The sequence below is a fragment of the Phytophthora cinnamomi genome, assembly GCF_018691715.1.
Source record: "Phytophthora cinnamomi strain GKB4 chromosome Unknown Contig0, whole genome shotgun sequence".
Classification (NCBI taxonomy): domain Eukaryota; phylum Oomycota; class Peronosporomycetes; order Peronosporales; family Peronosporaceae; genus Phytophthora; species Phytophthora cinnamomi.
This window is the reverse complement of record NW_027150933.1, coordinates 1,333,750-1,347,420: the sequence shown is the minus strand read 5'-3', so window position 1 is coordinate 1,347,420 and position 13,671 is coordinate 1,333,750. Positions and strand designations below refer to the sequence as shown.

The following is a 13,671-nucleotide window of genomic DNA, read 5'->3' as shown; positions in this document are numbered from 1 at the left end:
AGGATGGGGTAGTCTCGTAAAGACCGCCGGATACACTCCTCACCAACTTCACATAATTTCGCCCGCAGCTCAATTCCAATGCACGCACTGACGTTGGTGGTGAGCGCCATCTGCGCTACTACATTGCCAATCCCCGGCCCTACATCAAGGAACACATCAGTGGCATCTAGGGTACCCAAAGCTTCCGCTAGCTCGAAGACATCGACTGGGAGAACTTCACCGGCATTTCCATGCATTCGACCAGCTTGCCTTACTGCATCCGCGCTAACATCACCAAAAAAATGCTCGCCATTGCTCGAACTACTTCCTGCAGGGAAAGCAGCTCCGGTCGATATCCTGCCCCCCTCACTGCTGGCGAAAACGCAGGGTTAGGGCTCGACGGCGATGCCGAAGCTCTCGGACTCGGCGGAGGCACCTCTCTTGTACTCGATGACGGCGATGGAGCCGCTCGTGGACTTGGTGCTGTCGCTGCCCCCGCTGACACTGGAGGCGAGGATGCTAATACTGTTAGTGCCGTCAGTGGCGGTACTGCCACCGGGCGCGGTGCGGCTTCTGCTGCTGCCGGAGGTGATGGCGGGCGGCTTGATCTCGCCGCAGAACTTGCTGTTGTCGCTGGTGACAGCTGCGCCTCTCTCGGACTTGGCGAGGGCGACGCGCGTGGGCTTGGTGGTGTTGCAGTTACTGGCGATGACAAAGCCGGCCTTGGTGCTGCCGTCGGTGGCGGCAACGGCGCTCTGGGGATCGTCACTCGTGGCGGCAGCGTTGATTCCGCCCTTGAAGGCGCCGTCGACGGCGGCGTGCAGACAGCCCCTCCCCTCGCTGGAGGTCTTGGTAGGGAAGAGGTCGTCCAGATTGACTGGTGCGCATCAATGCCGAAGAAACAGGGTGGGAAATCGCTGGTATTTCTACTGTAGGTCCGCTTGAGGCTTTTCAAGCGTAGACGAAGTTCACGTGCGGTCCGTTTCGCTCTAGCCATGCGGCGTTCGACGTAGTCCCATGTTATGCGTATCCCCTCTCTTTCGAACTGCAGCGCAATTTGGACGAACTGTTTGTCTTCCCAGTCTTGGAAGCTAGTACGCATGACAATTCAGAAATTCATGAATCTACTTGTTTGTATGGATGTTGTCGACCTCTAGGGTGCATTTACCTACAATGATTTACCATGGACAACGGTTGGTTGTGGAGGCGGTGGAGGCGTGTAAGATAAGACTAAGATATGCATTTCGCGATTTATGTCACGTAAGATAAATTCAAGATAGGAAAAATCACGTTCTATGGCGAAAAAAATCCAGAACGTGGCACGGTATTTTTCGACTACGGAACACAACCAACGACCCCTTTCAGTCCTGGAAAGTAACAACACAGGGTAGATAAAATCAGCTGTAACGCTTAAAGGGCACATTTTTCGCCCTTTAAACTGGCATTTTCCAACCGTGTTTTGTGAAACCACTAAAAGGGCGAAAAATGCGCCCTCTCATCGCGAAAGGGTTTACGTTCATTCAAAAGCCACTCGAGAATTACTGCTACTCAGTCAAGGTTACGGGTAACAAACTGTGTAGGGATGCCTCGTTCAGTCGCAGTAGTTTGCTTGACTCTTCCTGTCGATTTTGTGTTTTTCTCCACGCGTAACCTCGTATTGTTGCGTGAAATGCAGGTGTACTGATTATCTAACTAGATGGCTGTATCTGGCTATGGTCCCCGCGGCAACGGCTGAAGTTTATGCAAAACAATCATACCGAACAATGATCTATGGTATTTATTAGCCTTCAAACCCTATCCTTGCTCTATTCAATCTTTTATGAGGTCTTTCGGCGCTCAGCTCGACGAAGTTCACAGCTTCTACCGCGCAATGACACATAGGAGGGAGGATCTCTACACCTGGAGCTTACTGTAAACATTCGGTAATGTGTACGCTTTAATTTACTTCCAATAGTTGATCTAAACCTGACGACACTCTAGGAGTGCTGGCGCGATCTTCAAACGCATTTGGTCCAGTTTTTCTTCAAGTGGGGGCATCGACGGAGAATGGAGTGGGAGAATCCTGGAAGAATTTACGGTCACGGACTACTTTCGGTAGTCGTGAACTCGGTTCCGGTGAAAGATATAACCGAGGGGATAGACCTGTAGAATACGTGATATACGCATCCTGATGTCTACTCTAGTAGCAAGGCATCGCCTACCACCCCTAGCTGCGCTACTTAAGTGACGTCATATCTGTACTCGGCGGAGCTGAGCTCAGAGACACGTCGTACTTCACTGCGGTGCGCCTTGGTCAGCAAAGATGAAGGGTTTCGGTCGATCGAGCTAAAGCAGCCAACTTCCAAAACACGTCATATAATTTCTTATCCGTCATTCCTTAAGGCCCCAACATTTTTTTTTTAATCTGACAAGCGGAAAGAGAAAAGCAATCGATCCTCGAGGCAAATAGCTCTCGTTGACGTTTTCGTGTCTACCCAAGGATCTACGATGAAAACAACGTCGGTAGCGGATGCGTAGCTACCAACCAAGGTGACACACATGTTTCTTCGTCGAAGTCTATATAACACGCTTTGGCTATTTCTCCTAAAACGACATGTGTACCGAGTCAACATAGCCAACATTGCTGGAAGTGGCGATTTTGGAACTGTCGTATCCAATGATACGCGCGAATGCAGTCGTGTGACGCACTGACGTGGGCTCAGAGTCTTAGATGCAGGGTGCACTTCCCTCGGCTACCATCAAGCCCAATGCATCTAGACATATAAACCCAAACCCATGCCATGTCACTTCTATAGTACCATTTCGAGTTGAGGTTTGAGTGAGAATTACCGCTGGAAATTGCACATATGTAGAAACATTACGTTTGTTTTAACTTCTTCTACAGTACAGCAGTTGCTGCTGCGTCAACTGGGGGTTAGTAGACCAAATGCGAACACATCGAATTTGGTGATTTTCGGCTCGCTGCCGCACATCTTGACAACGCGGGGTCGAACTGCATCCACGTAGGACTAGAGTTCCAGGAAGAAACTTCAAGTTCCGACTAGATCCTTTCAACTTGAACTTGATCAGATCAGTCAACAACCAAGCTTAACGGTCGAGAGAGATTTTGGCGGTCTAACCTGGAAGTTCCATCGTTGAACTTCGCTTCTGGAACTATCACCCGTGCACGCAACCCAGTTGAAGTTTGATGCTTGGCCTGGCTCAAGTTTGATGAGTGTGCCCCTCCCTCCCTGCCTCAGCGGAGACTGCTTATACCTCCTGGGTGGTAAAGAGGGGGTTATCAAGGCTTGGTGAAGAGTTAAACAGCATAAGTGAAAGGAGCCTGCTAAGTATCCCCCCCCCTCCCCCCCCCAAAAAAAAATACTTTGCTCGTGATTGACTGCAATGAAGGCTCATAAGTTCAATCCTGGAAGCGATCGCAGCACAAGAACGAGCAGCTTTCGGTCTTCCAGAATGACAAAACAAGTGTTCTTACTGCATGATGAGTAGTTGAAGATGATCGCTTTACCACTGGTAGAGTAGACTATCACTGCAGCTGTCACGTAGTTGCTGTACTGTACAGTCCTGCGATCCGATGCGGCAATTGGTATGCTTTGATTATCTCTGGTTGATACGTGTGCGTTCCCTGAAAGCTTAAAGGACAGCAGAACGATTGACTAGCACCCCAAGCGCCGCGCAACAAAGCGCTGGACGTTCAGCTTGGTTCGAAGCACCCGATACGTATCCGTGATCGTGGCCCCGCAAACAAAAGCGACCTTCCCGCTCCACATCCAGGATCTGTAAAGCCATCCCCATCTCACTGAGCACGGTCACCTGAGCACGATCTTCTGAGCCGTGCAGGCTGCCATCCCACGAACTACCTATAGGCTCGTTTCTGGCTCCAGTACCTTACCGCTTTAATTTCTTTAGTAGGCAATTAGACTAACCAACTAATTATTAGTTGATTAGTAAAGATGAATGCTCCAAAGTACAACATCAGTGGCCACGAATCCCCTTTTGTATCGTTGAAGGCTTCTAGCAAAGACCAGGTGGGCGTGAGAGGCTGCGCGCTTTTAATCCCTCGCCGGCACCACGTCATCTCGCGGTCGGCAGCGCGGTGCGCTCACGAGCTCGACTCTCACTTTCGAATTCGCCTTCCAGTGCCGACACGGTCTTCCAGTCCAAGCCCCAAATCTCCAAAGTCCTCCAACTGAGATGCCTCGCTCCCCGGGCCCCGACCAAGCAACGGACTACGCGATCGCGATGTCGCCGGCGGTGAACAACACCAACGAGCCGTTCTTGAGCCTCGAAGGGCGAGCCATTGGCGCGCGGTGGATTGTGTACACGTCTGCGGCCGTCGCTATGCTGGAGGCCTTCCACTACGGTTGGTCGAGTCACCAGATCAACCTGCACAAGTTCAACAACACCGAGGACTGCAATGCTCGCCCCGTCGAGGAGGGCACCTGCATCATGTTCCCGGGTCACACCAAGACGACGTGGACACTGCTGTCTAACGCATGGATCGTTGGTGGCATGCTTGGGAGTTTTCTGTCTGGAATCCCGTCCAACAAGTACGGTCGTCGCATGACGCTGCGCTTCAACACGGTCATCATGGTGGTTGCGTCGATGATCCAAGTCCTGGCGCCCACCGCCTTTTGGTTCGGCTTTGGTCGGTTCGTCGCCGGAATCGCCAACGGTATCGCCATGGCTGTGGTCAACACGTTCCTGAGCGAGATCTCCACCCCGCACAACCGCCACGCTCTCGGAACCAATACGCACCTGGCTGCCACGCTCGGCATCTTAGGCGTTGCAACAACCTTCTGGTACTGGAACACGACGTCGGGCTTCCGCTGGATCGCCGGCATTCCGATTGTACTCGCCGCGGGTTACCTCGTGTTCTCCTACTTCTTCATGGTCGAGAGTCCGGTGTGGCTTGTTTCTAAAGGCCGTGAGCACGAAGCCGAGCGCGAAATCGCTCGCCTCTACGGCAAAGAGCACGTCGAGGCCATGATGAGCTGGATCCAGGCGCGCGACACCCGCAACAAACTGCCGTCGACACTGAGTGGAGAGTTCGTGGAGGTGGAGGCCGAAAGTCCGTGGACGATTCTGACCAAGCCCAAATTCCGCAAGCAGCTTGTTGTGGCTCTCGGACTGACCTGCATCAACCAGCTCGTCGGAATCAACGCCGTGTTCTGGTACTCGTCTTCGATCTTGACTGCAGCCGGCATCCCGGATGCGCGCTTGGGTGTTGTTATCATTGATATCCTCAATGTCGTTCCGGTGCCAATCGCGGCGTACGCGACGCAGTTCCTGCCCAAGCGTGCGATGTTGCTTTGGGGAATCGCTCTGATGGCGCTGTGCTGCATCGGAATGACGTTCTCCATGGTCTACAGCGTGGGTTGGCTCTCCGTCACTATGCTCGGCATCTACGTTGTTGGCTACGACGTGAGCATCGGTCCGCTGCTCTGGCCCATGATCGCAGAGTTCTTCCCCGACTCCGCACGCGGCGCCGCTGTAGGCATCTGTGTCTTCCTGAAGTGGACGTGCGCGCTTATCATCGGCATCGCATTCCCGTACGTCCAGGACGCCATCACCGACTACAGCTTCACGCCGTTCCTGGGCACGACGATTCTGTCCATCATCTTCATCTACTTCATGGTGCCGGAGACGTCGGACTTGACGATCGCCGAGATCCAGGACGGCTTCCGTGGCGACCAGAACCTGCACTCGGTCAAGAGCCAGCAGTGAAGCTAGAATGGTGACGAAGGACGAACCAGTTCAGCCTGTAAGCTCCACTAGCTGGCCGAGGTGTTTGCATATTGTGAATGAAAAATGAGTTGTTCATTGAGGCTGCGTGTGCCAATCTGTTGGCTGTGTTATCCTGGTCGAATTGAGAAGGGCGATTCGAGAGCAAAGTCGCAAACACGCACACTTCATTTAAGTAGTGAAAGAGTTAAGACACACATTACTCTAGCTTTGGCTTTTGGAGGAAGGCGACGTTGCACCACTTCTAAACCCATCTTGGATCTCCGCGATGGTCATGTCAGATGTCTCGGGCACCATAAAATAAATGAAAATGATCGACAGTGCCGTGGTGGCCAGGAACGGCGTGAAGCTGTAGTTCGTGATGGCCTCCTCGATGTACGGGAACGCAATACCGATTGCAAGCGTGGCCAGCCACTTCACAGTAATGCAGATGCCGACAGCAGCGCCACGGGCAGAATCAGGGAACAACTCGGCGATAATCGGCCACAGAAGCGGACCAATGCTCAGGTCATAGCCCACCACGAACACTCCCAAGAATACAATGGAGAGCCAGCCGACGCTGTAGACCAGCGAGAAGGTCATACCAACACAGCACAGCACCATCACGAAGATGCCCGACATGAGCATTGTCCGCTTACGCATGACCTTCGTCAGAACGGCAGCAATGGGCACTGGAATCACGTTCAGAATATCGATGATCATCAACCCAGCGCGCGAGTCGGAGATACCTGCGTCCTTGAGAATGGACGACGAGTAGAAAAACACAGCGTTGATGCCCACGAGTTGGTTGATGCAGGTGAGACCGAGCGCAATGACCAACTGCTTGCGGAACTTGGGCTTCGTCATGATAGACCAGTTGGTCTCGTGCTCAGTCTCCTTGGCATTTCCACTGACAGTCGACGGCAGCTTCGTTCGGCGGTCGTTGGCTTGGATCCATCCCATCATAACGTTGACGTTCTCCTTGCCATACAGGCGCGCCAACTCGTTTTCAGCGTCTTCCTCTCTGCCCTTGGACACGAGCCACACCGGGCTCTCCACCATGAAGAAGAAGGACATCACCACGAAACCCGCAGCGAACACGATTGGCATACCGGCGATCCAACGGAAGCCCGGCGTCGTGTTCCAGTACCAGAAGGTTGTCACCACACCGAATATGCCCAATGTAGCTGCCAAGTGTGTGTTCGTGCCCAGCGCGTGGCGGTTGTGCGGCGTCGAGATCTCGTTCAGGAACGTGTTGACCACCGCCATGGCCACGCCGTTCGCCACGCCCGTCACGAAGCGGCCCACCGAGAACCACGTCGGGTTGTTGGCCACCACTTGAATCACCGAGCCCAGCACCATGATGATCGCGTTGAAGCGCAGTGTGGTGCGGCGACCCCACTTGTTGGACGGGAAGCCGGACAACAGACTGCCGAACATGCCGCCGACGATCCAGGCGTTGACGAGCAGCGTCCACGTCGTCTTGGTGTGTCCGGGGAACATGAGGCAGGTGCCTTCCTGGACGGGTCTTGCCTTGCAGTCGTCGGTGTTGTTGAAGGTGCTGAGGTTGACTTGCGAGTTGGACCATCCGTAGTGGAAGGCCTCGAGCATGGAGATGGCCACGGACGTGTACAGGATCCACGTCGGCCGCAGCGAGCGCTCCGCAATGGTCAGTGCAGAATCCGCATCATCCTTCGCGGTAGGGGTCACCACCACGTTAAACTCGGTTCGACGAGAGACCGACATCTTGATCTGCAGCGAAGACTTCAACGATTTGGGAACTTCCGCTCGAAGGAGCAGAATGGGAAGTGGCAGCGGATACTCTGAGCACTAAGCAACCATAATGCCGGCTTCAGCGCCTTGCTCGCTGAGAAGGGGGCTCGCTCGCTGCAATGCATGGGCGTCCCGGGTTTTTGTGGCCGCCTTTTCTTGTGGGAGGCACATGTACGTGTACCTCGCCCGTTGCGGCTGAAGTTGCCCTGCTCATCTCCGATTTGCTGGTCGCGCACAGTGGGATCCGTCAGTATATCGCTGGGATACATAGGGGGTTTGTATGGGCTGTCGTCGCGTCGCTCCTGCATCCATCACCAAGCACCACCGATCGACGGGTGCAATTGGGCAGGAGCAGCTCCTTTGCGGTGGTTCGAGTTCAAGGCGATTAATTCGAGGCTCGGCCTGGACTGGATTAGCACTCGATAGACAGTCCCCTCGGGCGCTCCAGAGGCTGAACCAGCATCATCGCTTCCATGCAGCAGGGGGTTGTCCCGTGAATTTTTTTCGAGGGTCTGGACTGGATCACGGCGTAAATTATTGGTGAGCCACCCTGGTACTCGGCTCACCCAACTGGTGAGTTGCGCTGCAGACTGTCTCGCAGTATCCTGTGCGGGAAGCTCTTGGTGCTCACAGCCTGGAACCTGGAAGGCGAGTCTTGAGCGGTGCTACATGGGGCGCGCAAGACAATGCGGCATTTGCAGCAGGAGGTACATGTATGCTAGACATGTCGCTTCATGAGCAATCGATCCATTTCGTTCCATTCAATAACAGCATACACTACATGTACTTCTCCCTCGCTCGCTTCCTACACTTGACTCTTGCTCGACGACTGCACACTGCGGTCGCTGCGGAGGCCGTCCTGGATCTCGGCGATGGTCATGTCCGACGTCTCTGGCACCATGAAGTAGATAAAGATGATGGACAGGATGGTCGTGCCCAGGAACGGCGTGAAGCTGTAGTTCGTGATGGCGTCTTCGACGTACGGGAAGCCGATGCCGACGATGAGCGAGCAGATCCACTTCATGGTGATGCAGATGCCGACCGCGGCTCCACGGGCCGAGTCGGCGAACAGCTCGGCGACGATGGGCCAGAGCAGCGGGCCGATACTCAGGTCGTAGCCCACCACGAAGAGGCCGAGGAAGACGATCGATAGCCAGCCGACGCTGTAGACCAGCGAGAAGGTCATGCCGATGCAGCACAGCACCATCACGAAGATGCCGGATATCAACATCGTGCGCTTGCGCATGACCTTCGTCAGTGCCGCGGCAATGGGGACCGGAACAACGTTGAGGATGTCGATGATCATGAGGCCAGCTCGTGAGTCGGAGATACCAGCGTCCTTGAGGATCGACGATGAGTAGAAGAACACCGCGTTAATGCCCACAAGCTGGTTGATACAGGTCAGGCCAAGCGCAATGATTAGCGGCTTGCGGAACTTCTTCTTGGTCAAGATGGTCCAGTTGGTCTCCGTATGGCCCTTGTCGGAGCCATTGCTCAGCATCGACGGCAGCTTCGTTCGGCGGTCGTTGGCTTGGATCCATCCCATCATAACGTTGACGTTCTCCTTGCCATACAGGCGCGCCAGCTCCTTCTCGGCCTCCTCATCCTTGCCATTAGAGACCAGCCACACTGGACTCTCTACCATGAAGAAGAAGGACATCACCACGAAACCCGCAGCGAACACGATCGGCATACCGGCAATCCAACGGAAGCCCGGCGTCGTGTTCCAGTACCAGAACGTCGTCGCCACACCGAATATGCCCAGAGTAGCAGCCAAGTGTGTGTTCGTGCCCAGCGCGTGGCGGTTGTGCGGCGTCGAGATCTCGTTCAGGAACGTGTTGACCACCGCCATGGCCACGCCGTTCGCCACGCCCGTCACGAAGCGGCCCACCGAGAACCACGTCGGGTTGTTGGCCACCACTTGAATCACCGAGCCCAGCACCATGATGATCGCGTTGAAGCGCAGTGTGGTGCGGCGACCCCACTTGTTGGACGGGAAGCCGGACAACAGACTGCCGAACATGCCGCCGACGATCCAGGCGTTGACGAGCAGCGTCCACGTCGTCTTGGTGTGTCCGGGGAACATGAGGCAGGTGCCTTCCTTGACAGGTCGAGCATTGCACGCTTCCGTGTTGTTGAAGGTGCTGAGGTTGACTTGCGAGTTGGACCATCCGTAGTGGAAGGCCTCGAGCATGGAGATGGCCACGGACGTGTACAGGATCCACTTCGGCCGCAGCGAGCGCTCCTCGATGTTGAGCACTGGGGCTTCGTCATGGAAGGCCGTGGGTGGGGTCTGCACCCCGGCGTATCCGTTGCGCGGGGACTCGTTGGGAGCCATCAGGTCGACTAGAACTGGGTGGGGCTTCCGGCGCTGCGAGCAAATTCGAAAGTGAGCGATCGCCGGTGCCGACACGCACGAGACCGAGACCGTCGGGAAAGGATCACGAAGGACAGGACAGGACAACGCAGCGGGTGACCTGACATGCAGGCGCTCGCCCAGGCTCTGTGAAGACAAGACGACATATTTGTACATGTAAGCGATGGCTTCCTCAAATCTCGCTCGGAAGCTCCCGCCGTTCCTGTGCAGCGCCAGTGCTGTCCGTGTCACTGCGTGGTGCTGTACGGTGCAGTATTATTCTTGCTGAGAGCTGCCAAGCCATGTAGTGATGGAGAGCCCCGTGCATACAGCACATGTTGTTGACTGGGCTTGTAGGTTGTAGCCTCCCAATTTGCATTGAGATCTGCAACCACGCATCAGCCCGACTTCAACTTCAGAATCGGTCGTCCGGCTCAATCGCGCCGTCTCTACCCGGTTCAACAAGGCCTGGCTCACTGATGAGTTTACAGTATCAACCGGCAACGCGGGGTACTCAGGATTGGCAATGGTGTGTACATTATGGACTTTCGGGCACAACGCAGGCTCTTCAGATTAAATTTGGTTAATAACTACTTGGGAGCTTGAGCTCACCCCGTAATTCGCACTACCGTAAGGTATGAGACGAAGCCCCGAGCTAGCACGGTGTTAGCGCAGACGACAGCAAGTTGCGCTTCCTTCTCCAGACGTACAATGCACAACAGCGAGGTGCTTGTTTGGTGTCTTGGAACAACGTTTGTCGTGTGTTCCGAGTCGATGCGAGCAACGCCAGTTGTTGCACGCTGAATCTCAGTTCCGTTAATACGCAGCGAAATTGACCCAGCGCCTCGATTCCGCGGCACGTGGTTTACAATAACCGCTAGCGCGTACAGGCCCGGGACACGAACCTCGATTAAATTTCTCTTGTTGTTGACCAAGTCGAAGTGGTCGTTCTTGAACGCCTTCCACATCAGCTTCGACTCATTAAGTTGGGCGTCACTTTCCGCGCTTAAGTGCACTTGGCAAAGAGAGCGCGTGTTGACACGAGCACCAAATTCGTTCAGTGCTTCTTGATGGTCTCTCATCTTCGCCTCAAGAATTTGAATACGGTCAACAGCCACTGGGTGGAGGTCAAATTCGTATCGAATACTGCGCGCTGAATTGAGAAGGCGAATCGTTGTGCAAAATTCCAGCCGAAGGGCATCGTCTTGGAGGCAAGTGATCTTACGCTGAACATCACCCACTTCATCCAGGGAGCAGCCCAGGGATTGCTTGAATAACTGCACAATATAGCGAATAAAATGTTAGCCACTAATTTCAGTGACACTACTACGGTCCATCTAACCGATGCGTAGTCTGCCGAGGTGGCATCCACGAAAGCATTCGCAGCCGTCACGTAATCGTCCTTGCTAATATACGAAGTTTGCCTATATAGCAATGGTTAATCGAATAAACAACACGCAGTCGACAGATATACTTTTCGTACCATTGTCTTTTGCTTGAACGATCCTCAAGCCAAATCTTCAATTTTTCATGCTTTACGAATATGGCGTAGCGGTAACTAGCTGTTCCCCCGGATTGACTGCGAAACATCGTCACGCCTTCCGTTCTGGTTGCTCGTTGAGTAGCCATCACGCTAAACGTTCTTATCAGCTGCAGGGTGAATGCCAAATGCCAACTGAGTTAGTTGAGAACTCTCGTGTCCCTTTTCGTAGAATTTACGATGATGATTCTTTCGGACTTTTCTTTATGGGAGCGTGAATGCGATTCTTTCAGAGAACTGTAATGTCAATCAATAATGATACGACGCTGGAGTGCAGTGCTAGGGTCTTTTCGTGAAAAATCAGCCACAATTCAAAATTCTCGACGCCCAAGAGTTCTCAGCGATGCCCGATGCAGTTGACCTCGAGATCAAAGGGGTAACGACGTTTCTATCACGACCTGGCGATACGTTTCGCTATCAACTCCATCTTCAAGATGAAAAAGTGAATATCTGGATGGAAGACCGCTCCAGCAAAAAACAATGGTGAGCTAAACATCGATCCGATTTATGTAGATGATAATATCCGAGCATAATTTCCGCTGCATGTATCTGTAGGCAATCCGGTTTTTTGAGCAAGGAACAGTACGTGACAGCTACAAATATTTTCGTTAATGCTACGGCAGCAGACTACGTTTCGGTAAGGCTGACTTGAGATAGAGAAAAGGAATATCTAGCTAACGGTGTCGCTCTTTTTTTTAACAGTGCTTTCAGCAGTCTTTGGATTGTTCTGTTGACAAAACCGACGAATCACAGCGTAAGCTGACCCCCCTCAAGGGTGGGGAACTGCAACTTGTGATAAGCGGCAAGCTCCGTTTGCTTCAATCTGCTCGAGATGTGAGCTACGTGTTCAAACTAGAGCCAGTTGCCGTGGAGCGAATTGATATTCTAGAATCGAAGTTGAAGGATCAACAAGAACAGCTGGAAAAGCTTCGTGCTCGTGTTGACCAGCAAATATTGTTGTGCGCTGAAAGTCAAGCGTGGGTTTCGTCGAAACTACAGTGGAAATCCCTGAAGTCCGATTTGTTCACGTTGACCGCGGACTCAACGTCGATCGCAGTTCTCCATCCGGGCTTGTATGCCTTTGGAGTACTCGTGAATCATCTACCAGCTGAAGAAAATGGGTCTATTTCGTTACAGAAGAATGCGTTGCAGCTGCAATGCGCTGCAACAGGCGCAGCTCAATTCTCCCATTACAATAACTTCTCCGGCCGCACTGGATTAACGACCTCAAGCCACCACACCAGTACTTCGCTGATGTGCATTGCTCAGGTTGAAAAAGGCGAGCTAATTTCCGTTGTTTGCACGGGAACCTCTGCCATTTCGAGCTGCATTTCGTATTTGACGGCGGTACCCATTGCGTAAGTATGGGTCTGTCCAGACAAGCGGCGAGGCGAAGGTAATGCGCTGCCTGCTACTTCTTTTTTTCTTCAGAATCCACTTTTTATACCTTAAATATGTTTTTTTTCTACACGTGGGTGAATACACATTAGCAGTGTGTCTCCGGTCTTCGATGATACCGTCGCTGCATCACCCTCATCCGTCTGACCCTCAAGCCCGACAAACGTAAGGTTTTATTATACGCTAGGATTTCAGAAGCCTCGACCGTATCCATATGCTTGCACAGTAGCGTTAACGTGCAAGAAAAGTTCCAGAATACGAAGTTCAAGGATGGAACTTCCAGACTAGCCGAATTGCTTCTCGAGCACGCAACAGCACTGGTTGCCTGATCCATCAAGTTCAAGTTGAGTGAATCCAGTCTCTCCTTGAAGTTAGCCCTGAAAGTATCAACCTGGGACTCGAAGCCGGCTTCCAACTAGAGGTGGACTTTGTTAGCTGGACACCTTGAACCTATTGTTTTTCTCGAAGTGCAGAGTAATTCTGTTCCATACACGCGACTGAAGGTGTTGTTTGATGCTGTGTTGAAACCACGCATTCCTACAGTAGCGCGTCGGGGTAGAGTCTACGTGTATATCTCCCTGGCTCCTATGATACAAGCAGCCAAGGCAAACGTGGACTTTGCTAATAGTGAGCTGTACAACATTGTTTCAATGGGTGACCTGACGTAGGTCTTCCCAACACCGTGTCTCGGGATTGGCAGTCGTTTACTTAAATGACTTGCACTGTGGGCTAAAGCCAAACTGTCACAATAAATTTTCAAACAAGCTCTCCAAGTGATCAACAAGGTTGTGGAGCCTTCGAAGGACTCATTTTTACTGACGTGGTAGTGAACCTTTTGCTAACTGGTCATACTACTTTCAAGGGGTAAGCAAGTCATCAGCTTCATTCGGCGCTAAACATA

The 13,671-nt window shown here is 52.9% G+C and overlaps 2 protein-coding genes across 2 annotated transcripts; one reads left to right on the top strand and one right to left on the bottom strand.

Moving 5' to 3' along the window:
* Positions 1-368: 368 nt before the first annotated feature.
* IUM83_01951 (uncharacterized protein) lies at positions 369-11,422 on the bottom strand (the record flags this gene model as incomplete). Its single annotated transcript, XM_067925845.1, has 4 exons — positions 369-856; positions 11,058-11,109; positions 11,175-11,256; positions 11,316-11,422. 4 exons carry the CDS (start codon positions 11,420-11,422, stop codon positions 369-371), a joined length of 729 nt encoding a protein of 242 aa, XP_067801145.1.
* Positions 4,174-5,706, top strand: IUM83_01952 (Major Facilitator Superfamily (MFS); the record flags this gene model as incomplete). The annotated part of the gene is made up of 1 exon (XM_067925846.1): positions 4,174-5,706. One exon carries the CDS (start codon positions 4,174-4,176, stop codon positions 5,704-5,706), a length of 1,533 nt encoding a protein of 510 aa, XP_067801144.1.
* Positions 11,423-13,671: the final 2,249 nt, after the last annotated feature.